General features: G+C 45.5%; 1 protein-coding gene across 1 annotated transcript in view; it reads right to left on the bottom strand.

The window, feature by feature from the left end:
• LOC146855449 (stabilin-2-like) overlaps positions 1-27,110 on the bottom strand; it is a 1,111,419-nt gene that overhangs the window by 1,065,804 nt on the left and 18,505 nt on the right. The window contains exon 3 of the mRNA XM_085653245.1: positions 5,633-5,748. Within this exon, the coding sequence (XP_085509371.1) occupies positions 5,633-5,748 (116 nt within the window). The remainder of the gene's footprint in view (positions 1-5,632; positions 5,749-27,110) is intronic.

The following is a 27,110-nucleotide window of genomic DNA, read 5'->3' as shown; positions in this document are numbered from 1 at the left end:
GAATGTATGATGTTAGAACGCGGTCTTTACACCGCAATACATTAACAACGCAGTCATTATAACGCAAGTCGTTACAACGACTTGCACTGGAGGGCACTGGACTTAGGAATAGTATGATTTACTATTCCAACTCCAGCCTACGTAACAGTAGAAGAAGGTGTTGGAATAGTAAATTATACTATTCGTTAGTGTATAGCGCCATCCAGCGCAAGTCGTTGTAACAACTTGTATTGTAAGGGCCACGTTGTAAACGTATTGCGGTGTAAAGACCGCGTTGTAACGGATGTCTCCCTCTGGCATGTAATGATTCTGATAAATCAATCTGGGGTAGGGATTTATTCTCTTGGTCAAAGATCTTAGAAAAGTGAAGAACCCACGGATCGGCAGGGATATGACATTCTATTCTGGGGGTATTATGCTCAGGAAAAAAGAAGTGGTTAACATCCTAAAGAGCCCTATTATCTCTGAGTTGTGAAGCAGCTTTCAAATCTTCCCAGGCCCTCCTTATTTCCTCCCTGCACTCAGCGAGGGTTATGTTATATAAATGTCTGGCTGCTCTCTTGTCCTCATTGCTACATCTAGTGGTTTTGGTTACTAACTTAACGATTCTACAGAGCTACTCAGGGCTGGACTGGGAACTGAAAACAGCCCTGGCAAACTACTCGGCCAACTCCCCTGGGGGGGGGACGGGGGGACAGGTGGGCTGTGTGGCCGAGCTGTCTGTTAGGGACGGTTTGGGCTGATTTTCTTACAGGGGGCCGATATTGCCGGCCCCGGTAACAAAAACGGCCCCCAGGGGTCCAAAACCGGCCCCCACCATTGCGGCCCACCGGGGACACACCTGGCACCCGCTCCGGCCAGTCCGGCCCTGGAGCTGCTATACAAGCAGGGCCAATCCATTTATAAATGGGTCGATTCTTGCAGGGCATTTAACCGTCAACATGCAAGACATCTTTTTGCATATTTCTTCAAAACTATTTATAATTTCTGGGGGTTCAGCCTCTTTTGAGAGGCAGGACTTTACCTCAGCTTTTTTCCCAACAATTTAGGGGCATATTAGCAAGGGCTGGCGATATAATTATCGCCGCTTTAATGTCTGTTTTTGGGCGAAAAGCGGTGATAATTATATTGCAATATCATCAAGGACACGCTAGCACGTGTTTCCTTGATGTAGAGCTGGTTTTTTACAGCCTCGCATCGCTAATAAGATGCAAAGAAGGCATGGCTGTGAAAACAACACATGTTAATATCGTGAAGGCAGCTTCGCGATATTAACAAGGAGGCGCAGCGATAAAAAAAAAATCGCGCTACCTCAGCCTTAACTCAGGAATTTAACATCTGTTAAATTCCTGACTAAGGCATACTTTTAATGGGAGATGGATTATGCTGATAGGACCACAGGGTCGTATCAGCAATGTTATCGCTGTTTTCAATGGAACATCGCTGGAAAACCAGCGATGTTCCATTGAAAACACCGCTATTGCTGAAATATTATCGCCATAGCGCTATGCGTTGTAAATATAGCGTTATCATGGTGATAATATTCAGCGATAGCCGGCGATAATATTTCTATCGCTATGTACGGCCAGCGATAATTATCGCTGGCCGTTGAAAATACGCCCCTTGGTGTCTAAAACATTTTGCGGGATCAATGTTTTCCCATTTAATACAAACTCCCTTGTTAAGACCATCCTGTAAAATGATGCAACTTTCAATCTTTTGGTTACTTAAATGTCAGTCAAAGCTCACTGACAGAGGGTTATGCATGAGTCTAACACATGGCGTGCAATTACTGGTGAAAATGCAATAAAATCAAGAGAGCTTCCCCTGCCTTTACCTATATATGTCAGTGGGTGTGCCACTCCCCCTTTAAAGAAATCTGATGAAAAATAGAGGTAATGTTTAACAATGTTTTGGCTGAGGGTCTCCCCATGAGATGTGTGTAAAAATGTGTAGCATTCTCTCTTTGCCGGTTAATGACACCGCAAAACCGCATATGACGTCTTCGCTTAGCGGACATTTAGAGATGTTGGAATCGCCCGCCCTAAATATGGCTGCTTGATCTCAGCTACTTTGAACAATATATGTGATTAAAGAATCCTAATCTGCTATTGTATTAACGGGTTGTGTGGTTCAAATTGGTAAATTAAAATTATTTAGCAAAGTATCAAAAGAACATGCCAAAGGCAAACATAAACTTTGGAAACAAGGAGTGCACAATAGTACTTCAACTTTGATGTTTAAACATTTAAGCAAAATCAGTAATGTAAGGCCCACCCCCTTCAGTCTGCCTGATGTAGAGGGCAATGCTGGGGTACAAAATGATTGAAATCAATCAATCAATCTCTCTTCGTTCGGCCGAAGCCACAAAAGAAACATAAAAATGAATACGGACGGAAAATATATCCATGTAAAAAAATCGCAACAAGCCCAACAAGTCATCTTAAACAATATGTACAGCATGCTAACATCATAGGCATATTAATTCATAATGATTCCTTATATTAAAAGCCATTCTTACAAAGTTTAAAATAGCAATGCAGATCTTTTTTGAACCAAGGTGCTGCAAAAACGCAAGCCCCTCCTTGTACTGTCTCAAATTGGTGCTATGCAACACAGGGACCTAGAAAATGCACCGGGTGCTGAATACAAAATGCAAAACAGGATAAGGTGAGTTGTGATTTGCTTAGTGGTGTTATCACAGTGGCAAAGAGGTAAGATGTGCTGCCAATGGCCTTGCAGAGGAAAGGCCATATTTAAGTGCAATCTGCCTAATCTACAAAGGGTAGGATAAAAATGTCCAGAAGGATTCTGAAACCATACTAAATAGGGTTCCACTTCCTGGTTGTTGACACCTGTGCATATCTTCCTATATACTCCCTTGGCTCGGCCTTCTCCAATCGCTTATTCAAACAGAAATCTAGGTACCACTGCATGACTCCTTTTTATGGTGCAGCATGATCTTAATTGGGTCACTGTAAAGATCTATAAGACCTAGGATCTGAAAAGTTTTCCTCAAATACGGGAGCAAAGGAATCTTATCTGCCCTATCAAGGGACAGGCAGTCGGGAATGCAGGTTCTTATGAGACCCGCCTCTAGGGATCCCCAGCTCTAGATCCAGAGTAATAAGGGGTCATGCGCAGTTTGATCCTCCATATACGAGCTCCTCATGACATATCAAAGTGGCAGTTCCACCAGTAAGTGATTGAAATCCATCTAAATGAATGGGCGTAGCCTACGTTTCGTGGCAACATAACACATCCAAGTCAGTTATGGTTCGCAATAGGTTCCCAATACCCTAATCAAAGACATTGTGCAAACAACAAGGTTATTAAATGACAGTCTGTGAAGTCATACTGAAATCTACAAAGATTTAGGGCCAAATTACGAGTTTGGCAGTCCATTCGACTGCCAAACACACAGTGGAGGTGCGGTGGCGGTCAGGGATTACAAATATGGCGGTCGGACCGCCATAGGAACGCTGCAACTGCCAGGGATCCACGATCCCTTGTGGTGCCATGACAGTCAGAGGATTCAATATGCTTGGTGGTGCCCTTGCGGCACCACCAACCATATTTGGAGTTTTCTCACTGCCACAGTTTTCATGGCATTAAGGCTGCCATAAAAAGTGTGGTGGCGAGTGAACAAAGTGGGCCCTACTGGGCCTCCTGTTGCCACAGGGCCATGGGATGCATTCAGGGGGTATGCCGTGTACCCCCCTGTCTGCATACACCCCCTTTCCTGCACGGCATAGACTCTACAGGCCATGCCATGCAGGAACGGGCTTTGGTGCTCCGATTGCAGTGCCTTTCTAATAGGCACCACTGTGGGAACACCAAAGAACTGGCCGCCAGACCATGAGGTAACTTGCAATCTGGCGGGCAGCAGGCGGTGAGGTTTGGCAGTGTGGGTGCGGCACAGTGGCATGGCGGGCCCGCTCCCACACTGCAAAACTCATAATCAGACCCTTAGTTTGCAAGTAGATGACAGGATGAGCATGGATCAGGAGAGGAATGCAGTACGAACATGAGACATCAGGCTCGCTGTGAAGATACAACTGGATTTGCAAACAAGTATTCCAGGCTATCCCTTCCCTGAATTAACACTACACCTCCATAAGGGGAATTCTTGCTTTAGAGCCTCACTGTGTCACTTGACGCCAGTAGAAGGCGATGCCCATACTAGCGCTAAAGGAAATGCTGGGCAGTAATTCCTCACCCTATGGAGGAAACAGGGCAGGACACTGTACCCGTGCACTCTAAAGGTATTCCCAGCAGGATCCAGTTACACTAGAGGTTTGAGGGGCATGCCACACATCACCAGAGAAATACCGCAAAAGTGTTACAAGTGTGCCCGGGACATGTGAACTTGCATACTGGCGGGCATATCTCACATGAGAGGCATTAATGGCTGTGGCGCATGTGTCCCCTCCCACTACAAATGACAGCTTACAAGCCCCGTCTGTGCTGCAAGATGGCAGTATGATAAAAGATCAGCAGCGGCTCCAGCAGCGGTAATGGCAAAGGAGTGTAGCCCCACTGTAGACCAAAAACAAAATGATAATAAAACATTGTTTTTTTTTTTGTTTTTTTTTTAAACCGTTTATTACAAAATTCAAGAAATATACAAAGATGGGCCTACAACCTTCAGGCCGATAATAAAACAATTTTTTGATTGTTTTATTTTTCACTGACTTGCGATGCTGTTGAGTCTAGAGTGGGACAGGGCCAGGCTGTCCTCTATGGACAGACAGCAGCACTATAAGTGTGCATGTCGGTTTTGCCGTCCATCTTAGGACGACCAAACTGACACATGCACTTAGATTTCTCCAACCCAGCTGTATTGTGCAGCCGGTTGGAGAAACGGCACAGTTTCGTAGTCCCTTAGTGGGCGCCTAATCAGGCCTCTCAGACCAATCCTTTTGCTGCTCTCATAGCATGAGAGCTGCATCTGGATTGGTTGGGGAGTCTGGGAGCCTGTGCTGGCCCTTGGAGATCTTCCATGAAGAGAGGAGCACCGAGGCGGCCGTGGGTGACAGGTAATTAGTTTTTAAAATTATTATTTGTGTCCCGCCAACCACTTTCTTTTGGCACAATCCACCTGTGTACAACAGAGGACGGGCTGCTTGGCCATCCAAAGTTTATCCTGTTTGTTCTTAGCAATGATGAGGTGGGCATAGCTACCTCTTGAAGTCCAACACCTATGCTGAAGAGTACAGGGAAAATCTAACCTTTTACAAAATGCCTTGAAGATGGACTTGATAGACAGTCTATAAAAGCAATGGCAAATCGTTTAAACCAAGGGCTGTAGAGATCTGACCTATAGCCCTCTCTCTATACTTCTTCTCAATGTATATTTTAAAGTAGTCATGACATGAGGTGTCCCAGCACCATGAAGCTGTCTGTAGTGAGAATGTACTGATGCTGCAGGAGTACCAGATCTGAATCTGAAGTAGTTTCATTTATGCAGAAACGTATGACAAGAAAACAACTGGCACGTATCACATCTCTAGTGCCACTGGGGTAAGTAAATTTCAAATAAATACTAATACATTTTAAATGATAGTGAATACAACAGAGATATAAAAACAATTCATCATGTTAAACTCATTTGCTGCAAAGGTGAACTTACCCAGGCAGTCTGCTCCCCAATAGCCTGGACAGCAGTGTGGCATTAGAAATTCTTTCCAGCAGATATGCTGACATCCAGGTAGTTGTATTGAGTATGTCTTCAGATCAAAGGTGTACCTTACAATAAAATATTGAGGTAAAATAGTTACGATGGTAGTCATTAAAGGTTTTGTGAGCTAGTATTAATTTGGGCCAGCTAATATCACACTTAACAGTACAATGGCACAAATGGGGCGACAGATATCAAACTTAATAGAAAAACAGCAGAATGGGGCAAGAGGCAGTTAAAATCAGACTCAACATTAGAATGGCACAAATGGGGTGGCAGATATCAGACTTAATAGAAAAACAGCACCAGAGGCGTCAAATATCAGACTTAATAGAAAAATAGCCCAAGAGGTGTCAAATATCAGACTCCACAGTAGAACAGCACAAGAGGCGTCAAATATCAGACTTAATAGAAAAATAGCCCAAGAGGTGTCAAATATTAGACTCCACAGTAGAACAGCACAAGAGGCAGCAAATATCAGACTCAACAGTAGAACAGCACAAGAGGTATCAAATATCAGACTCAACAGTAGAACAGCACAAGAGGCAGCAGATATCAGACTCAACAGTAAAACAGTACAAGAGGCGTCAAATATCGGAATCAACAGTAGAACAGCAGAAGAGGTATCAAATATCAGACTCAACAGTAGAACAGCACAAGAGGCAGCAAATATCATACTCAACAGTAGAACAGCACAAGAGGTGTCAAATATCATGTTGAACTCAAGAGGTGCCAAATATTAGACTCAGTAGAGGCAGCATATATCAGACTAAACAGTAAAATACTACAAGAGAAGGCAAATATCCAATTCACCAGTAGAAATGCTAAAGAGGCAGCAATTGTTTGCCTCAACATTAGGACTCCACAAGAGGAGGTAAATATCCAACCAAACTGGAGAGCAGCTCATGAGGGCCAAATATCCGACTCAGAATTTGGGGGCCCTTCAACCGAATCCATCCTTTCAGCCTACAAAGCAATGGTTGCCCTATTACTGCTATATGGAGCAGAGGTGCTAATTCTAGAATCAAGGAAAGATTGGGGGAATTTTGAGCGTAAATGTCTTACAACACTTTTGGGACTCCCCAATACTATGCTTCAAGAGGTAAGAATGGAAACTAAGTTGAATTCTTGAAACTCTATTGCATCTTCTCCGAATCTTTGTTTTTGGCAAAAACAAATAGCATCCTGAAAAATAATAGTGTCAATGCTGTGTGCAAAAGAAATCTTTAATAGCGAGAGAGCATGGGCAGGACAAGTAAGGAACTCTTGCAAATAGTTTCACAATATTTCAATAGTCAGAATTTCAAGTGCGATACCCCTCTATGAATATGCAAAAGAGAATTAAAGGAAAGATGAGCCTTGGCGTCAATGGGAGATTTGGATCACCTGAGTTCTAAGAACTCCACCTTCCTCCTTAGAGGCTAATGTACAAATGCTATTTCATTTCCCTACCGGTCCAATATACCGAACCCCGCAATGCGGTTGGTAGTTTTAAAATTTTGCACGGGCAGAACCAGGCTTTTGCACTGGCAAGGAGAAAGTCAAATATTCAAGATGCTAACGGGATCTGCGACTGTGGTTTAGACATGTATGGTTCTCAAATACATGTATTGATGAACTGTTAATGCTTTTTGTATTTTAAAAAATTGTTTTTAAAAAACAATTTTTAAATAGTATGCGGTTGTGGGATAGGATGGAATGGATGCTATACAACTTGTATTTACCATGCAATTATTTTGATGGCAATTGTACTGCGGTTTTTATTGGTTTTGAATATGGTAGAGGGATCTGATATACATTTATAAGATTATTTAAACAAATGTGTGCACACTACAATTTAACAAACCATAGGGTTTAAATAAATATATTTTTACTCTTACTAATGTGCATGTGACTCAACTTTAGAATGTCACAAGAGGCAGAAGATATCTGAATCTACTTTAGAACTCCCAAGAGGTGGAAAATGTTTGAATAAAGTTTAGTATTCCACAAGAGAAAGCAAATATCTGACTTGGTATAAGAACGGCACATAGTCTACAAATATCTGGCCATCCATACGCACATTCTGATGCTCCTTCCCCAGGCCCATCTGTTTCAGGTAATGAGGAAATCTTGCTGTCACTTGAATACTGCGCATATTGTTTTAGGAAGAGTCGTTACTGGTAAATAGAATGCTTTCTTTCTTTTCTGTCACTTCATTCCTCGTGCTTGCTCTCCTATGAATAGGCATGTTTTTGGACCCCCTCCTAAGTATATTTTCTGATGGTGGGGCATAATGCATTAACTCTCCCTCTGGCTTGTCGTGATTCCTAGCTCCAAACCGATGAGTTTTTATCATTATAATATTATATTTCCCCTAGTGGCTTCAAGTAGCTGTTATGACGTATGTTAGGGCCCCATTTCGAGATGTGACTATATCATATTCCTCATTTGTGGTAATAATCTCTAACTTATAAGAGTTTTCATGCAAAACATTTTAATTAATCCTTTATATTTACAATTATCCTTTTCCAACCGAGCTGATAATCTTTCAATTCGCAACAGGAAGTGTAATGTTTAGTCTTCCCGCCAGGATTTGAATCTGAAACTTGCAGATAGCGTCCAGACCACAGCAAACAGAATTTAGTTGAATGAGCTATTTTAGCGGCTTGTCACCTAATGAGAAGCTCACTGGGCATATTTATCATCTCTCAGCTTCTAAAAGGTCAGTTTTGTGTGCATCTTAGAGCATGACTGCAAGGGCTACTTTTATGTAAGGTATTATCATGTCTGTTGCTTGGCATGTGTAAAAGAGTTTTAATTTACTAGAAAAATAATGATTAATTTAGGCATGTTTCAGGTAGCATGACCAGGCCTCATTGACAAACATTCATAAATTGTTGCAGGAAAGCGCGTGTGTTTTTTAGGTGTACAAGCAGTAAACGTGCATGTTTTTCTCTATTATAGAAAATCAGCAGAAATGCAGCCTCAGGCCTTGTCTGCCCAATACAAATGTATAACAATTTGTTCTTCTCTTTGGAGGGAAGAGTGTTCTCTGTTGCAAGTTTAAAGTTACTTAGCCGGGCTCTGCTGTAGCTGAACTAGCTATTTTATTCCTGTATATCAGAACTCTGATTTTATTTTCTTAATTAAATGTGTACAGCTTTAACCAATAAACTGCTTTAGAAAGTAGGAGTTGCTAGGGGTCCTGTACCAAATAATAGATTGATTAGCTGTCATGAATGAAACATTTTTTAATCCAACCCTTCTATGTATTGTCATGATTTGAAAATCCATGTGCCTTCTGTCACAAAACATTTAAAAAGTTATTTTAAAGAAGACCCAGTGATCTTTTGGCGAATTTTCTGATACAGAATCCATGTCAATCTATTTTCAAATCTTCTAGATATTTAAAATTATGCTATTTCTTCCGATTTATTATTTAATCTTTTTTTATTTCTGTTATACTATTTTTTAATAAATTCACAAGGTTATTAACTTTAAAATTTTGACTTGTACAGGCTTTATGAATAACATTGGATGGGAGAGACTCAGACAGCCCTATTCCTGTCTAATATTAATCACTTATTAAAGCGTCAACAGTTTTTCGTGGCCTGTGCAGGGAATGCGTTAGTAAACTAAGCTAATTACCATTATTTCATTAGGCTAAAAATTGGAAAAGTTTGGTCTCCAAAACCTTGGAGAATCATGGAAATCTTTGGAGTATTGCCAGTGCACATGTAGATGTTGTCCGGAAATTTGATTTGGTGAGTGATAATAGGGTCTTGAGCAGTGTGTTTTGTGATGTGCATTGTGATTTGGTGATTGCATCAGTGTTGTGCTTTGGTATGTGTTATAGAATAAAGGGGCATATTATCAACGGCCAGCGATAATTATCACTGGCCGTTCTGTGCGTGAGAATTGTTATCCGCGGCTATCGCAGATAATTATCGCCATGCTAGCGCTGTATTAACAACGCATAGCGCAATGCGATAATTATTCCTGTGATAGCGTTGTTTTCCATGGAACATCGCTGGAAAACCAGCGATGTTCCATGGAAAACGGCGATAACCTTGCTGATACGACCCTTTGGTCGTATCAGAATAATACACCTCCAAAATAAAGTATAGGTAAAAACTAACGTCTGCAAAAATGCCTGGGCCTCCTTGTAAATATCGCAATGTGCACATCAGCGATATTTACAAGGTTGTTGTGCCAAGTGACGCCCACTTTGCATCTCATTAGAGATGCAAAGGGAGGCGTCGAGTAAAAGGGTTATCACCCTCTTGTTAATAGGGCAAAAACATTATCTCCGCTTTATTGGCTTTTAAAGCCAAAAAAGCGGAGATAAGGCCCTTGATAATATGCCCCATAGTCAGTTGATAATAGTGTATTATTAAATATTATTGATGTTTTATTTGTCTTGACGTATATTTTCTGTAAAGATTCTCAAACTTGTGAAAGATTTAAAGGTAGCACTCCGGTTTAAAAATAATTTGAAGTTATGAGATCCTCAATAGTCTAGCTGTGAATAAGTACTAATTAGCGATGTGGTGTTAATTATGTGCATGAGGGTAAGCTATACTGATTACAGGTTGGGTTAGGTTATTGCTTGCCAATCAATAAGGGAAAAGAAGTGCAAGTAGAAGGTATTTCAAATAAACAGGCGACTAATACGTTTTCAACAAATGTTCCTGTTCAAAGAGGTTCAGCTATAAATAAGCATGAACTTTTAATGAATGAAACATGTCTAGTAAATCTAAGAGGTTGTGATCTGTTATATAAGTTGAATTGTGACATTTATTGCACACCTGATGGTGTTTGCATTCACACAAAAGATCCTGATGTTGATTTCAAAATGAAATCGAGAAAAACACAATTTGACCTTAACTACAGATTTTAGATTTACATTTAAAACAGAAGTTTGAGATTTTACAGGAAAAGAGACTGGGCTGATCAAAAGTGCAAAACCAGCGCATAATACAATAAACCAAATGTAGTGCTTCCACACATTCACCAATGTAAACGTACTTGTGAAGCTGGAGAAGCGATAGCACCTGTGGTTGAAAAGACACTGCTTCAAGGCATTTTAAAAGAGATTTTGGGAAGTCCATGTAACTTATCTATTGTGGGCTTGTGCAAATCTAATGGGGAATGGAAGATAGTCCAAGGTTTAAAAAAGATAGTAGTTCCATTTTGTACTGAATAGAGCAGTAATTTTGTTTCAAGTTCTAGTAGATGCAGGATAGTTCACGGTTACGGATTTGGGCTAAGCATTTTTCACCATTCCTCTTCACGAGGGTAGTCAATATCTTTTTACCTTTACATTTCAAAATAGAGCCCTGGTTTGAGCTAGGATCCCACAAGGTTATATAGAAAGTCCTTCAATTTTCCCCCAAATACTCAATGAGGATCTAGAATCTTTAAAATTGCCTTGTGACTCAGTATTAGTCCAATACATTGATGATTTGTTAGTTGCAGCAAAAACAAAGGATGGCTCCAAGCTGAACACAATTGCATTATTGAATCAATTGGCCGAAAATGGGCATAAGAATTCTCCTACAAAGATGCCATATTGTCAGAAAGAAATTATTTATCTGGGACATTAAATTCAGAAGAGAATGAGGAAGGTGCTCAAAGAGAGCATCTCTGCAAATTTGAGACTGAACCCACCAACAACGCACAGAGAGATAAAAATGATTCTTGGCCTGGTTGAAGACTGTTGCCAGTCAATTCCAAACTTTTCATTGGTTGCAAAGCCTCTACAAAAAACTGACACACAATGATGTCTCTTATACACTGCCTCAGGGAGAATAATGTATGCAAACTTTCCTGGAGCTGAGACACTCTTTCTGTAAGGAATCTGCTTTAGGAATGCCTGACTATGAGGAAGATTTTCATTTATTCTGTCATGAAAAAGAAGTGTGCTCACTTTCTGTACTCAGACAACAGCATGTCAAGAGACCAATTGCATATTTGTTGCCCCACTAGACCCAATTACTGCAGCTCTCACTGGACGTAAGTATGACAAATATAGCAGAAATAAATATAGCAATTGTACAAAGTGAAACTATAGTCATGGGTTACACACTTATAGTGTTAGTGCTTCGTTCAATGGAGACACTAGTAACTCAATTAAGGACACCGCATTTAAACAGTAGCAGATTGATTAAGTATGAGCAAGTGATCCTGGCAACTGTAAATATTGCTGTTAAAAGGTGTGAGATTTAGAATCCTGCTATATTTTTTTAACTTTGCCAAGAGATTAAAGTAATGACAAAATAAATTAGCTTGAGCATCCCTCCATTGATGTAATAGAATAGTGCTCTAAACCAAGACAAGATATTCAAGATGAACCATTAGAGTTAGCTGATATGTTTTTATTTGAGGGTGGCTCATTTTTTAGATATGGCTATGAAAGTTTAAGATCAGCATATGCTGTTTACACATTAATGTACATTGTGGAGGCATCATGCTTGCGTAATGTAACTCAGCACAAGTATCTGAATTGATTGCCATTACTAGAACTTGCTGTAACACTCATGAATTGAGTGTTACAATCTATACTGATCGTCAGTATTCTTTTGGAGTGGTGCATGAATTTGGCCAATTGTGGTCACAGGGGTTTCATGATTTGGTTGGGACTCCAATTTGTAATGGGTTACACATTCTTTTTTTTTTTTTTTTTTTTTGAAACCGTTTATTACAGTTTATAGAAGTTACAGGTATGGGCCTACAACCACCCGGCCGGCCGCTAGAGCATCAAAAGCATATTACATACATACAGCAAAAAATTTTCTCAGCGGTGCACAGTAGGAAAACAGGAGTGATCAATGGTGCAGGCCTCCTAGCTCCATGCCCACAGTACGGTTCCGTTTTCTTAATACAAAACAACATAAACAAACCACAACCGCAAGGCAACCCTCGATCCAAGCGACAACTCGTGCTCCATAAGTGGGGGATCCACACCAGCAGCAAAATTCTGAAGAGGGGGACGGGAGTAGATCAGGGACTGGGGGACCGCGCGCCCGCGGCCGAGGGAGGGGCGCCATCTAGGGAGACGGAGCCGGCGAGGCCGCCGGTAGCAGCGGCGGCTCACAAATACCCCCGCGGTAGGCGTTCCAGGGGCCCCAGAGTTTCATCCACGCCCCAGGCTTACCCCTCGCCACATACACCACCTTTTCACGAAACATACACCAATCCATATGCTCTTTCCAGGCCGACACCGCAGGGGGCCTCTGGGATCCCCACAACTGGGCAATATCACGCTTGGCTATCATGTATCCCAGAGTCACCCACCGCGCCTGCGGGACCGAGTAGTCATTTGGTTCCCAGACATTCAGCAAGCATCTCCTCGCTTCAGGCAGCAGCGTGACACGCGTAACCATTCGTAGAACCTCATGCACACCACGCCAGAATCGCTCCACCTTCGGGCACTCCCACAGTATATGCATGAAAGTCGCCAACGCACCACAGCCACGCTTACACATTCCATCACCGGCAAAACCCATACGTAAAAGCCTTGGCCCCGTCACGTAGACCCGGTGAAGGATCTTGAGCTGGACGAAACGAAGGCGAGCCGGGATGGCCACCTCTTTCGGAGAGGCCACCGCGGAAATCCAATCCTCGTCGTCCAGCTCCAGCCCGTCGGCAACCCAAGCCTCGCGGAGACTGGTCAGCAGACACGATCTATCGTTAATCAATTTTTTGTATATGAGGGAGATCGTGCTGTCCGGGACATGGCCATCTAGCACTCTGTCCTCCAGGGGGGAAGACTCCGGAATGGATGCAACATCCGGGAAGACGGAGCCCAGCGCATGGCGGACCTGCAGGTACCGAAAGTACTCACTGCCCTGCAGCTGAAACTCCGCCTGCAGCGTCTCAAAAGTTTTGAATCCCCCCCTCGTCCAGAGATCTCCCACCGTGCTGATTCCGATCGTGTCCCACTTCTCGAAGCCCTTCGACGTCCACAGGGAGCCCAACCTCTCAGATGCATACAGCGGAGACGCTCGGGTCAAACGGTCCTTCCACCCCATAGCTGCATTAGCCGCGTGCCAGACACGCACCATGACACGCGTCGGTCCCGTCAAACGGGAGTCGGGCGCGCCAGAGTAGAGCGCTCGATTATAATCGCCACCGGGCAGAAGCGTCCTGTCCATCTCGAATGCCGGGTTCAAGGCGGGCCCGTAAAGGCCATGATTAATTGCAGCTAGTTGGGAGGCCCAGTAATACCGTTTGATGTCCGGGAGGGCGACCCCTCCGTCGTACCACGGGAGCGTCAATTTGGCCAGAGCAATACGCGGCCTCCCGTCCCAGAACAGGCGCCGCTGGAGGCCCTCCACCTCGCGAAAGTAGCGTGCCGGGACCAAGTCCATGGTATTCTGGAGGGCGTAGAGGAAGCGCGGCAGGGACATCATTTTAAATAAGGCCGCTCGGCCGAGCGGCGAGAGCGGCAGACGCCGCCAGCGCACCACGTCCTCCCTCAAACGCTGGAGGGGGGGCAGCAAGTTCCGCTCATAGCGGGCCTCCGGGTCGAGAGTGATATATATACCCAGGTACCGGAAACCCTGGGAGGCAATCTGAATCGGGCAGTCCCGTGGCAGGACCGGGGCCTCCCCGGAGAGCACATAGACACAGGATTTCGCCCAGTTGATGACCAGGCCTGAGTTGCGACCGAAGGAGCGCAGAACATCAACCAGGACGAGCAGTGACTTGCGCGGGGAGGCGAGATACAAAAGGATATCGTCAGCATAGAGAGACACACGGTCCTCATGCTCTGGGGTCCAGCGGAGACCACGGATAGAAGGGTGCCACCGCAGCCACTCCGCCAGGGGCTCCATGGCCAGGGCGAACAGGAGAGGGGACAGGGGACAACCCTGTCGCGTGCCCCGCCCCAGCGCGAACGGGGCAGATACTCGCCCATTCACCACCACCTGCGCCAACGGGCCCGAATATAGCAATTTGACCCAGCTGACGAAACCCGGGCCGAACCCAAACTTCGCCAGCATCGCCCAAATATATGGCCATTCGAGCGTATCAAACGCCATGGTGGCGTCCAAGGACGCCAAGACGGCCGGCTCCCGCACAAATGGGACACGCGCGAGCACCCCGTGCAAGCGCCGCAGATTAAGCGCCGTGTTGCGGTGCGGTATAAAGCCCGATTGGTCTTGGTGGACCAAATCGCTCACCACGCCAACCAACCGGTTGGCCAACACCTTGGCGAGGATTTTGGGCTCCGCGTTCAAAAGCGAAATCGGCCTATAGGATGTGACCCGCTCACGGGGCTTCCCCTCCTTGTGGATCACCACAATTGTAGCCAGACGCTGGTCCGGCGGGAGGGAGCCCCGCGAGCGGGCCGCAAGGAACATCGCGCGCAGGTGGGGCGCCAGCACATCCGGGCGCAACTTGTATAGCTCAATGGGAATACCATTGGGGCCCATGGCCTTGCCGGATGCAACCGAACGAATAGCCGAGGCAATTTCGTCCGAGGTGGGAGGGGCGTCCAGCGAATCCCTGTCCTCCACCGTAAGGGAGGGCAGTGCGATGTCCCGAAGCAAGGCATGGGAATCTTCCTCCGAGCAGGGAGAAACCGGGGAGTAGACTTTGCGGAAATAATCCGCGAAGCAGGAGACAATGGCTTCCGGCTCAGTGACGCACACACCATCCACGCTCTCAATCAAAGGCACCACGCGGCTCGCTCTCTCCCTCTTGTCCAACCACGCAATCAATTTGCCGGCCTTGTCACCCACATCATACAATCGCCCCTGCTGCTCTCTACTGAGGCCCCTGGCCGCCTCCGTAACGAGGGCCCGATAGGCCGCCTGCTTTAAATGCAAAACATGCAACTTGGCGTCTGTTACCCCGCTCCCCAGGTCACCCTCCAGTTCTGCAATCTCGGCCTCAACCCGGGTCACCTCCTCCCGCTCGCGCCGCCGGGCATTGGAAATAAAGGAGAGGGCCTCCCCTCTAAGAACCACCTTGAAAGCCTCCCACAGGGAGATGGCAGACGGGACCGACCCCACATTCTCATCGAAATAGCGCTGTAAGGATTTGATCAAGTCGGCACGAATGGTGGGGTCGCGCAAATACCATGCATTGATCGGGGCCACCCTGCCATCCCCCCTCGGGAAGACATCGAAATGCAACAACAATGGGGAGTGGTCTGAGATACCCCGTGCCAAATGGCGCACCTCCCCCACCCTCCCTGCATGGGCCGCCGGGACAAGGATGTAATCAAGCCGCGAGAGGCTACCATGGGCCCCCGAGTGGAAGGTGTACTGTTGCAATACGGGATGCTTTAAGCGCCAGCAATCCACCAGGCCCAGCGTGTCTAAAAGGCCGGGCAGCCACGCCTGTGCCCGGGGGAGGTCCCTAGGGGGATGGCGGTCCATAGACCCAGAGGCAACCGCGTTAAAGTCCCCTCCAACCACCAACAGGCCACCCGGAAGGTCCAGAAGGAGGGGCCCCAGGTCCGCAAATGTAGTGGCTTGTAACCCAGGCGGGACGTACACTGATATAAAGATAAACACTCTACCCTCCATTCGTCCCACCAGAACAGTGTAACGTCCCCTCTCATCATGGCGCACCTCGTCAATCTCCAACGGGAGCGAGTTCTTGACCATAATGCCCACCCCCCGCGAGCCCGAAGTGAAGCCGGAGTGGGCCGCCAAACGATATCCCCGCCGATTCATTGCATGAAAGGTGTTACCTATAAGGTGTGTCTCCTGCAGGAAGACAACATCTGGTGAAATACGTTTTAAATACTGCAGGACCACACCACGCTTAATCCTATCCCCCAGGCCGTTAACATTCCATGACAACACAATCAAATCCCTACCCCCCATGATACGTCAAAACAATCGGTCGCCCCCCACCGAGCATCGTAAAAACGACAAAACAGTTGCGGGTTTGCCTTGCGGTGTTAACAAACAACACACCCCCCCCACCCCCCGGTCCCAACAGAACTCCCCCCTCCCTGCACCCCTGCATGAGCCCAGTCAGCCCCCCCAAAGTGCAGTGTGCCTGTCGCCCCATAGCTAAGTACTAACTAGTCCCCCAGAGGAGGAGGGAAGCCCCCAGCAGACCCCACCCGACCTCCATGGGAGGGGAACATACAAAAGCAATATATGGTAAAGGAGTAATATCCCGAGCAAGGCCTATACAGTCACCCCTCAATTCTGATCCGGCGGGCCCTCCCCGCCAGCCGAGCCCCCCCCACCCCGATCTCCAGGCAAAGTATCTAACCAGTCCCCAGCCGCCTCGGGCCGGTCGAAGAAGTGCGTACGGCCATCCACCTCCACCCTCAGCTTAGCCGGAAAGAGCATTGAGTACTTGAGGTTTAGGTCCCTTAGGCGACGTTTAATACCGAGAAAGCTCTGTCGCTGCTTCTGGACCGCCGGAGTAAAGTCTGGGTAGAAGTGTACATCCATGTTGTCCAGCCTGACCGGTCCCTGTTGCCTGGAGGTCTGGAGGATGGCGTCTCTGTCCCGGAAATTAAAAATCCGGGCAATAATAGGCCGCGGTGGGGCACCGGTCTTAGGGCGGCCCCCAGGGACCCGGTGGGCACGCTCCACCGCAAAAAGCTTACTCAGCCCCCGGGGCTGGAGATGGGTCAGGATCAATTCTTCCACAAAGAGATCCGCCGCCTCCGCCTCTCGGCCCTCCGGCACACCAATAATGCGAACATTGTTCCTCCGGGCCCGACCCTCGGAATCCTCCAGTCGCCGGTCCATCAGGGCGCTCGCCTGGCCAAGCCGGCGCACCTCCTCCTGGAGGGCCACCACGTCCGTCGTGAGGCTCGTTGTGGTGTGGGCCAGGGAGTCAACTCGGTCATTCGTTTTTGACAAGTCTGCCCTCACAAGGCCCACATCCACCAGGACCGAGTCAATTTTTTGCGCCAAGGTATCAAAACGCTGGTCCACCGAGGCCTTCATCTCTGCGATGGCGCCCATGACGTCCCGGAGGGTCAGATCCACCGGTTGGGCAGGTGCCTCCGTCGGGCCCACCAGGGATGACCGCGCTGTCTCCGGAGAACCCTTCTGGAGCGTATAGCGATCCATACTATTGGCCTGGTGCGCCGTGCCACGGCGGGTTGTCTTCATCTTCGCCCGGTCGCCATCTTGTTTGGTGGACATGCTGGCCCTTACCCCGTCGTGCCAAGATCTCCAAACGGGCCGCCACACCAAATCACGGGTGTCAGGGGGGGGGACGGGGGCGACCACCGGGCAGCGGGTCAACCCACCGCCGGCGGGTCAGCCGGGCACCTGGACAAGGCAACACCACCGCACCCCGCTCCGCAGCCCGACCCCGCCAGAGGCAAGGAGGGCGCAAAAGCGAAAGTGAAAGTGCGGGGTATGCGAGTCGCTCAGCCCCGCTCGCCGTTGTTATTCACTTCGTCCCCGGATCGCCCCACTACTCCAATCCGGGGGGCCGGCGAGGAGAAGGCCGCAACCTTCAATCGATGCTCCCACCGGTGTTCGGGGTCCGATTCGAGCCCAAAGAACGGGCGGCGCCTCAGCTCGGGTTCACCGACACAGTCCCCTCAACAAGGACAGGATATCGCCAGGATTAATTCAGGAGGTCGCGGCGGTCCTCGGGAGCCCCGCACCTACGCGGCCATCTTGGTTGCGCGCTAGGCTCCTCCCCGGGTTACACATTCTTGATTTATTACGTACATTGAATTTACCAAATTAGCAGTTGTCAAATGTGCTGCACTCAGAGCTGGAACTGACATGATTACATTGGATAATATACTCTCTGATCAGGTCGCTAAATATGGTGCACTAACCAAGCTTTTTTCACCCTTAGCACTGTCGCTAGTCTAGCTTCAAGAGGATCTGAGACACAGATATGGACTGTAAGGCTTGTTCAGAGTATGAAGATAACTTCCAAATTCTGTGGCAGAAAGAAAGGGCTTTAAATGCAACTCTTTTTATGATTGGGAGCCAGTGTAGTTGTAAAAGCGCTGGCTTCAAGGAGGAGTGTCGGGGGATATTCAGAAGCAGCCGGGCTGCTGTATATTGTACTCTTTGAAGCATCTTTAGTCTCCCTTGGGTGACACTCAGGTATAGAACATTGCAGTAGTCTAATCTAGAGATCAGGAGTGCTTGAATTACAGTTTTTCTGGTAGGAGATTAAAGATCTTGCATAACATTTTCATTATACCGAATCACTCCCCTGATACCTTGGATATCTGGTTGTCAAACTTGAGATTGCTGTCAAACAAGATTCTCAGTTTCTTTATTTTTGGTTCAGGAGCTGGTCCTGAGTCTAAGACCATACTCCAGCCACCATGCTGTGGACCAGATGGATGGCTGTTTCCCCACAATTAATACCTCTGTTGTCTCTGCATTCAGCCTGAGGCAGCTTTGGTCCATCCATTCTTCTAGGCTCGCCAGGCAGGAGCGAAAGCCAGTCACAGGGATCTCACTGTTCTGAGACAGGGTAATAATAAGTTGTGTGTCATCGACGTAAGACACTATTTTTATGCCATGATGCTCATCCACATCAGCTAGGGGCCGCATATACAAGTTAAAAAGAGTTGGGCTCAATGTGGAGCCCTGTGGGAGCCCCCGCTGGAGCGTAACCACCTCTGAGGAACATGTCTGTTGAACCACCTGATAGGTGCGGTTGTGAAGGAAGCTGGCAGCCATTTTAGAGCAAGGCTAATGACCCTATCCATTTAACTAAAAGGTTGTGCGATACAGTGTTGAATGCCGCATTGAGGTCTAGCATGATCACTGCTGAGGTTTGGTTTTCATACGCTATGAGTCTCCGAGATTCAGACTCGAGCAAAAAGTGAGAATTCCGTGCTAAACTGGGGGCGGAAACCTGATTGGGTTTCATGTAGCAGATTCCTTGTCGTCATATAGTTCAACAACTGTTGATTTACATATTTTTGCGCCACCTTCAAAAAGAACAGAAGAATAGAGATAGGTCTGAAGTTTTCTGGATTGCTTCCATCCAGATTGGGTTTTTCAACAGGGGCATCACTATTGCGTGCTTCTATTTCTGAGGATGTTGGCCTATGTTGAACGACTGATTAGTTATATAATATGAACTGGGTAGGATGGCCTTCAGTCCTCACTCCAGTATTGCTGGTGTGGCTGGATCAAATGGGGAGCCCCATTTTATATTAAGAGCCAGCATACGCAATCCTGGTATTGTCAAGGTGTTAATCCTGGTCAGGTCACTTGTAGAGTTGGATGGCTCTAACCAGATAGTGGGATTAGAGATCTCTCTGACTTATAAGGGGAAAGACTCGTATATCTCTGAGATTTTGCTGGAGAAAAATTGAGCAATTAGATCACATTTCTCCACTGGAGGTGCCATGTCAGGGGCAACTCGCTCCACAGAGGACAGAAAATTCAGTTTGTGAGATGAATTTTGGGCTTGCTCTATTTGAAGGGCTTAAAATTGACTGCATGCCTCGACTTCTTTAAAATGGTAAGATGCTCTTCCTTTGGTGGTGTTTAGCATGTGATATACCCCAGGAAGGAAAGCTGGGTTGAGTGCCCATGAGGTGATTATAGGGACTGCAACGAGAATGCTGAGTATTCCATCAGCTGCTCTTTCAAATATGACTGATGATTTGATCTTGAATTACTGCAAAGGCCTAGCTGTCTGCTGCAGTGTTAAACCCGAGATCCCTGGTTGGCTGAGGTAGGTACCTTAGGCCAAATAGGGACCCGCGTTTCCACGTCAGGGAAAGGAAGGACACCTTCTGAGAAAGCCCCCGCTCACCCCCTTGGTAGCTTGGCACGAGCAGCCAGGCTTATCTTCAAGGCAAATGTGTAATGTATTTGCAACCACACTCACAGCAACCCAATGATGACACCACGATTGGACCCCTAACGAGTTTAATGAAACGAGTATATATTTTATATAAAAAGATATACGGTAAGACCACACAATATAAATCCAACATATCAGTATTTGTAATATTCCTCCTGGCTGGCTGTTAGGCCAGCCAGTCCTTGTAAGTTCTGGCGATATTAATGAGCACTTCTAAACATTCCACTGTAGTCCTAATACAACATCATGCAGTTCGTAATGCTAGAATCTGGACCTTTGCAATGTAGAAATAATGCAATGCGTAACGTAACAATCGGGCACCTTGCAATGTAGAAATAATGCAATGCGTAACTCAACAACTAGGTACTTCGTACTAGGTACTTCATTATGCAGAAACCATGCAATGCGTAATACATGAATCAGGTAGTTTGTTATGCAGCAACAATGCAATGCAGCATACGACAATCAGGTAGTTCATTATGCAGAAATATTGCTATGCGTAGTACACTAATCAGGTAGTTTGTTATGCAGAAATGATGCAATGTGTAATACGACAATTGGGTACTCCGTTATGCAGAAATAACGTAATACACTCCAGCACTGATTACGGTGCCTTAGGCGGTCTCCCCCCACTTGTGCTGACTCACAGTCAGCCTCTGTCAACAGTTTCCCCCAACACAGGTATGGAATAACCAAAAAGTGCAGCTGCGCACTCCAGCCCCGGTACTGCCACTCCCTTGGCCAGTTCGGGCCGCAATATGAGCCAAAGCAGAGGCTCGTGCTGCCGGAATGAGAGAGAGGCCGAGAGCATCTCCCTCTGAGCCTGCACCCCTCCCCAGGCGTTAACACATGTTACATGGGGGCGCAAACTTGCTCTCCTCTCCTCTTCCAGCGACTTGGGCCTCCGATTAAATCTTTGTGAATTGGAAACGGCGGGCTGGGGCCAGCAGCTCAGCTCCTCCGGGGCTGCTTATCTGGGCCGCTACTGCTACGAAGATCTCAGGCTGCCACAGGGCACACGCACACAGCGTCGCTGAGACTCCCTTGGGCTTCGGGTGCACGATCACTAGGCACTCCTCACGAAGGTCTCAGGCTGCACGAAGAACACGTACACAGCGTCACTGAGACTCACTTTAACTCCGGGTGCACGGTAACAAGGCAATCCTCACGAAGGTCTCAGGCTGCACAAAGCACATGCACACAGCGTCGCTGAGACTCACTTGGACTCCGGGTACACGACAACAAGGCAATCCTCACAAAGGTCTCAGGCTGCACAAAGCACACACACACAGCGTCGCTGAGACTCACTTGGATTCCGGGTGCACAACAACAAGGCAATTCTCACGAAGGTCTCAGGCTCCACAGAGCACAAGCACACAGCGTAGCTGAGACTCACTTGGACTCCGGTGCACACGATAACAGGACGATCCTCACGAAGGGCTCAGGCTGCAAAAAGCACACGCACACAGCTTCGCTTGGACTCCAGGTGCCCACGATCACAGGGCACTCCTCACGAGGGTATCAGGCTGCAAAAAGCACACACACACAGCGTCGCTGAGACTCTCCTGGAAACTTTTGTGTTCCTGAGTTTCCGCAACAGGGAGCCAGCTCACCTCGGGCCCTTGGGGAAAAGTTACTTCAGGACACAGCACAGCAAAGTCCTTTCAAGCAGGGGGACACAGCACACAGCAAAGTCCCTTTAGCCTTTCCTTGGTTAAAACAGCAAACTGCAGGACAGCCCCAGAACACACAGCAAGGGTCAGTCCTTTCCTTCAGGCTCTTCAGTTGTTTCTTCCTTGGCAAAGGTTCCTCTTGACCACGAAGTAACTCCAGTCTTGTTCTATCTTGATCAAGCCATTCTCCAAAGTTCAGGAGCTTCAGCTATCATAGTTATACCCCTCAATGGCTTTGAAGTCTTTGTGTTCAGGGGGCACTGACCCCTCTTCAAACTGGTTCTAGATGCCTCCCTGCCAGTGACACCTTCTTCCTTTGATTAGTGGGGGTCTGGATTCTCAATCACTCAGCAGGAGATGGGACCATTTCTTTATGGCTGCAAGCCAGGCCTCTTCACCTCTAGGGGCTACTCCTCCCCCTGCACTCCAGATGCAGGTCAGCCTGTTGCTGTCTCACCTCCTCCCCTGGGTCAAAACATTCCCCAGATCCTATCACTTTCAAATCGAGACAGTCAATTCACAAACCAGGCAGAGACACACAGAAATGTTAGAGCAGAAAATCCCAGCCACTTCTAAAAGAGTGGCTTCTAAACACACAATGCAAAAACCACCTTCATAAAAAGATGTGTTATTACATTGTGAGTTCAGGCATACTAAACTTCACCTCTCCATCTTAATCCTTTGGGAAGATAGCCGGGAAAACATATTAAACAGCCTCCCCATTCTGTCCAATGGGCAAGTTGGCCTTTCAACAGTGAAAAACAAAAAGGAGATTATTTCACTGTCAGGACATGGTACACTCCTTAGTACATGTCCTACCTTTCACATGCACTGCATCCTGCCCAGGGGGTACCTTGGACCTACCAAAGGGGTGTCTGATGTGCATAGAAAGGGAAGGGTGAGGTCTGGCAAGTGGGTGCACTTGTCAGACAACATGGCAGTTTACCAAATTGCGCGCAGGCCCTAAAATGGCAGGCCTGAGTTCCCTTTTTAAAGCTACTTGTGTGGGTGGCACAATTCGTGCTGCAGGCCCACTCGTAGCATTTGCATTACCAGCCCTGGCACACATAGTGCACTTTACTAGGGACTTTACTAGTAAGGCAAACATACCATTCATGGACAACCAATTACCATTATACTTTATACATTATACAGGGAGCACTTGGACTTTGACACTGATTAGCAGTGGAAAAGGGCCCGAAGCATCTAAGTTGGCAACACCATGTCAGAAAAAAGGTCTAGGGGGAAAGCAAACGTTTAGGGAACTTTTGCCAAAAAGGGCCAAGTCCTACATGCAGTCCACTTTATCTCTTACCAGGTGAAATTTGCTACACATTGTGTAATTACTGAGATTTGTCACGATCTCGAAAAAGGAGATCGGGATCTTGTTAAGAAGCATTTAAGAAGGTGTTGCCTGGAACTATGCTGGAGTGAACCATAGAGGTGATACTAGTGACAAACAGACCTGTATTGAATTCATGCATCTCACACAAAAGGAGTGTGCGCTGCAGATGATTAAACAGTGACACAAACTGTTGACTCTCAAAGCCAAACTCAGTTTCATTGTGGGGATCCAGATTGGGTAAGAACAAAGAGTTCACAAAAAAGAAAATCAAACTCTGAAAACCCAAAGAGCAAATCAAAGTTCACCACTTGCAAACTCTGCAAACCAAGAAAACAGTGAAACTCTAGCAGAACATGCTAATTAAACTGTACATGGAAGCTTGAATCAAGCTGATATACTTGGGTATGTGAGTGAAAGAAGCAGAGTGTTGCAAAGAGAATTGAAGAAAAGTGATGAAATAGCTGAAACAATGAAATAGCTGAAACAGTAAAAGAGTGCTTACAAAGACAATGAACAAAGCATTAATGAATTAATGAATTATCATTTGAAAAGTCAACCATAGATTTTATTACAACAAGAATAAGACTGCCAAACCAGAAATACACAGCTCTTGAATTGGCATATCTGACAAACATTGTGCCAGAAGAAACTGTCATGTATTTGGAAGGATTAAAAGAAATTCTTTGAAGAGCCTCCATGAAATGGCAATAGAACTATGAAATGATAAATGCTAAATAAGACTCCCGGTGAAGAAGTAAACTATTTCTCTGAATTTTGAAACAATGTGATTTTCTTAGAATGTTTGCCTTTGATTACTTTTAAACTACATTTGATTGTTTGGATTACTTTTGGATTACTTGTTTAGACTTTGCTATTTTTGCTTTTGAAGCTAAAATTCAGACTTTTGATAAGTACTTTTTTAAAGACCTAAAGAAGATGCCTTCAAGAAAAGAAGTTACATTGTATCCCCCTCGCCTTGAGGGGTGTCCTCAAATGGATAATTGCAGGAGTATTCCTTCAGACTTCAATTTGGGTTAGAGACTCTTTTCTCTTGTTTCTTCTTCTTGGAGCATGTTATCTTCATATGAGGACTTAAAAAAAAAAAAAAAAAAAGAAAAGAAAGATTTTGCTTCGCTTTCCAAATAATTTTTATATTTTTTCATTTCAAATATATTAATTAGTGTTTTGGCATATCTGTATCCTGCTGCTGAATACCTCTCAATTCTAAATAGTAGCTCAATGTTCTAACCCAAGTTTCAATGTGTGTAGCGTTTCACCCAATCAACCATTGCATCTAGCAATTGGGCCATACAACTTGGATATTTATTATAACCCATATAAAAATCACAAATACAGAAATTGGACATGATTGGTTACAGAGATTTACCATGAACATGAATGAATTGGAAGAATTGATATAGAATGATGTGCCTTGAGAAAGTCCCAAAGTTTGTCGGCTGCCAATCAATTGATTGGTTGTGAAATGTTCTATGAATTTGGAAAAATAAAGAGAATAAAGAACATTAGAAAGTTAGAAGAAATCCCTACTGGAAGATTTTTTTTTTTAATTTGCTGTTATACAAGGAATGAATTTGTAATATAATGTTATGATCATTACTGGGTTCCTACTAAATATTGCAGTAGCGGCTCTTGGAGGGAGTGCTGCGGTGCGTTGGGGCGGGGGAGGGCCTGGGTGGGGGTAGTAAACGCCGGCCCACTGCCGAACGGAGGTAAGTACATCAATAAATAAAACTAATTACACTGAGCACGCTACATCGCCATTTGGCGTTGCGGAATGCACAATGTAATTTGTTTTATTTATTTATGTACTTACCTCTGTTCGGCCATAGGCCGGAGTTTACTACCCCCCCACCCTGCCCCTCCCCCGCCCCACCGCCCAGTAGCACTCTCTCCAAGAGCTGCTACTGAAATATTGTACATAAAATGCGGGCCTACTGGCTTTTCAAGGGGTTAGCACATGAAAAAAAAAATATATATATATATATATATGTATATATATATGTAATGCATAAAGCAGACCTATTGTTTTTGTGAAAAAGCCACCAATAATTATAATTAGGTGTATACTTTATAAATTCAAACATTGTATTGTTGAATAAATCTTTTTTTATAAGGCTTTATTTTAAAAAAAATCAACTTGTTTGTGTCTTTCTTATAACATTTGAAATGTCATCAGGGATATTTTAAATGATGTCATAGAACATTATGAGTGATGTAATATATGAGGTCATAAGCTGTGCATAGCGGGTCCACAATAAGGGTTAGCCCTGTTTTTTTTTAGTTCAAAACATTAATGTTGTCACTGACATATTTACCTAACTATAACGTCTCTTTAACCTTTGCTTTTTGTCAGTAAATTTCTAATGTATTTTTTTTAAAACAAAAACAGTTATTTTGATCACACATAACATTACTTTAACCATTGGTTTCGTGTAGTGCATAGCCTGCACTACAGCTGCACAAAGGACCACAAGGTAATGTCTCCAGTGACCTTCTGTACATGTCATTTTGGCAATTTGATTGTTCGACGAGAGTCTCCATACAGAAATCAGTGACCAAATGAATCCTCGTATAGAAGAGATGACGAGACTACAGACAAAATATTGAATCTACACCAAACAATGGTATTTCCTCTTAATTATATGAATTAAGTGCTTCCTTGTTTGGTGGAGATGTCCTCCTAATCTTCTACATCTAGAAAGCGGCATCAAAATCAGTGGGAAACACTTTTGTAAGCTGAGCTGTCCATCAGCCTGGAAAATATCAGAAACACCGTTGTATACTCCTAACGTGGAAGGGCAGGGCCAAACGGGCAGAGTTTGTAGGTGAGTTTGCAAATTTGCATGCACAGCAGTAATTAACAGGGAGACCCATGTACTTTGCTGTCAGATCAGGAGACGACAAGAAAGAGCCCACTTGTCTTGGACAGTCACTACAGAAAAACTTGTCTTCCAATAAAACAACAATGCATTCACCTCCATCAAGGACTTCAGATAGATTTTTAATGTGGAATTGTAGAGAAAATAGATTTGCTGTGCCTTGGTCAAGCACAAGAATTTAGGATAATTTGTCCTTTATGGAAGTAGAGTTTCAACTAGGGCACCTGCAATGTTTATATGTGTAAATGCTTCCACTTACCATTTTATTTAAGTGAAATGAGCATTAGGGCCAGAATGGAACCTCACCTGTGTATTTATCCAAGAAGAGTCTGCAGTTTTTATTTTAAAGGGGAGGGGACTGCACGGCTACCCTTTTTGACCCTCAGTAGGCTCTGGGGACCTCATCCCTCAGGGCTGTTTTTTATTTTAAAGGGGAGGTGGATGTGTGCCCCCCCTCCTCGAGCCAAAGTCAAAGTCAAAGTCAAAACCACTTTATTCGATAATTTAAAATCATAAAAGTATGTGCAAAATACAGAGATATAAAACATCTTATTTAAAATATTCGGATAAAAACTATTTCATTAACATTAAAAGGTTTTAAAAATCGGCCAAGTCCATTTTAAACAGTTAAGACAAGATCATTTGTTGCCAGATACTGAAACGGGATCACTGTCTTGGACATTTTTAAGTCTGACCCTCCTCTCTCTAACAGATGCTGCTAAAAAACTGGCAACACAAAA

Source organism: Triturus cristatus, chromosome 4_1 (genome assembly GCF_964204655.1).
Source record: "Triturus cristatus chromosome 4_1, aTriCri1.1, whole genome shotgun sequence".
Classification (NCBI taxonomy): Eukaryota; Metazoa; Chordata; class Amphibia; order Caudata; family Salamandridae; genus Triturus; species Triturus cristatus.
The sequence above is the reverse complement of the archived record's forward strand: the minus strand, read 5'-3'. Positions and strand labels throughout refer to the sequence as shown.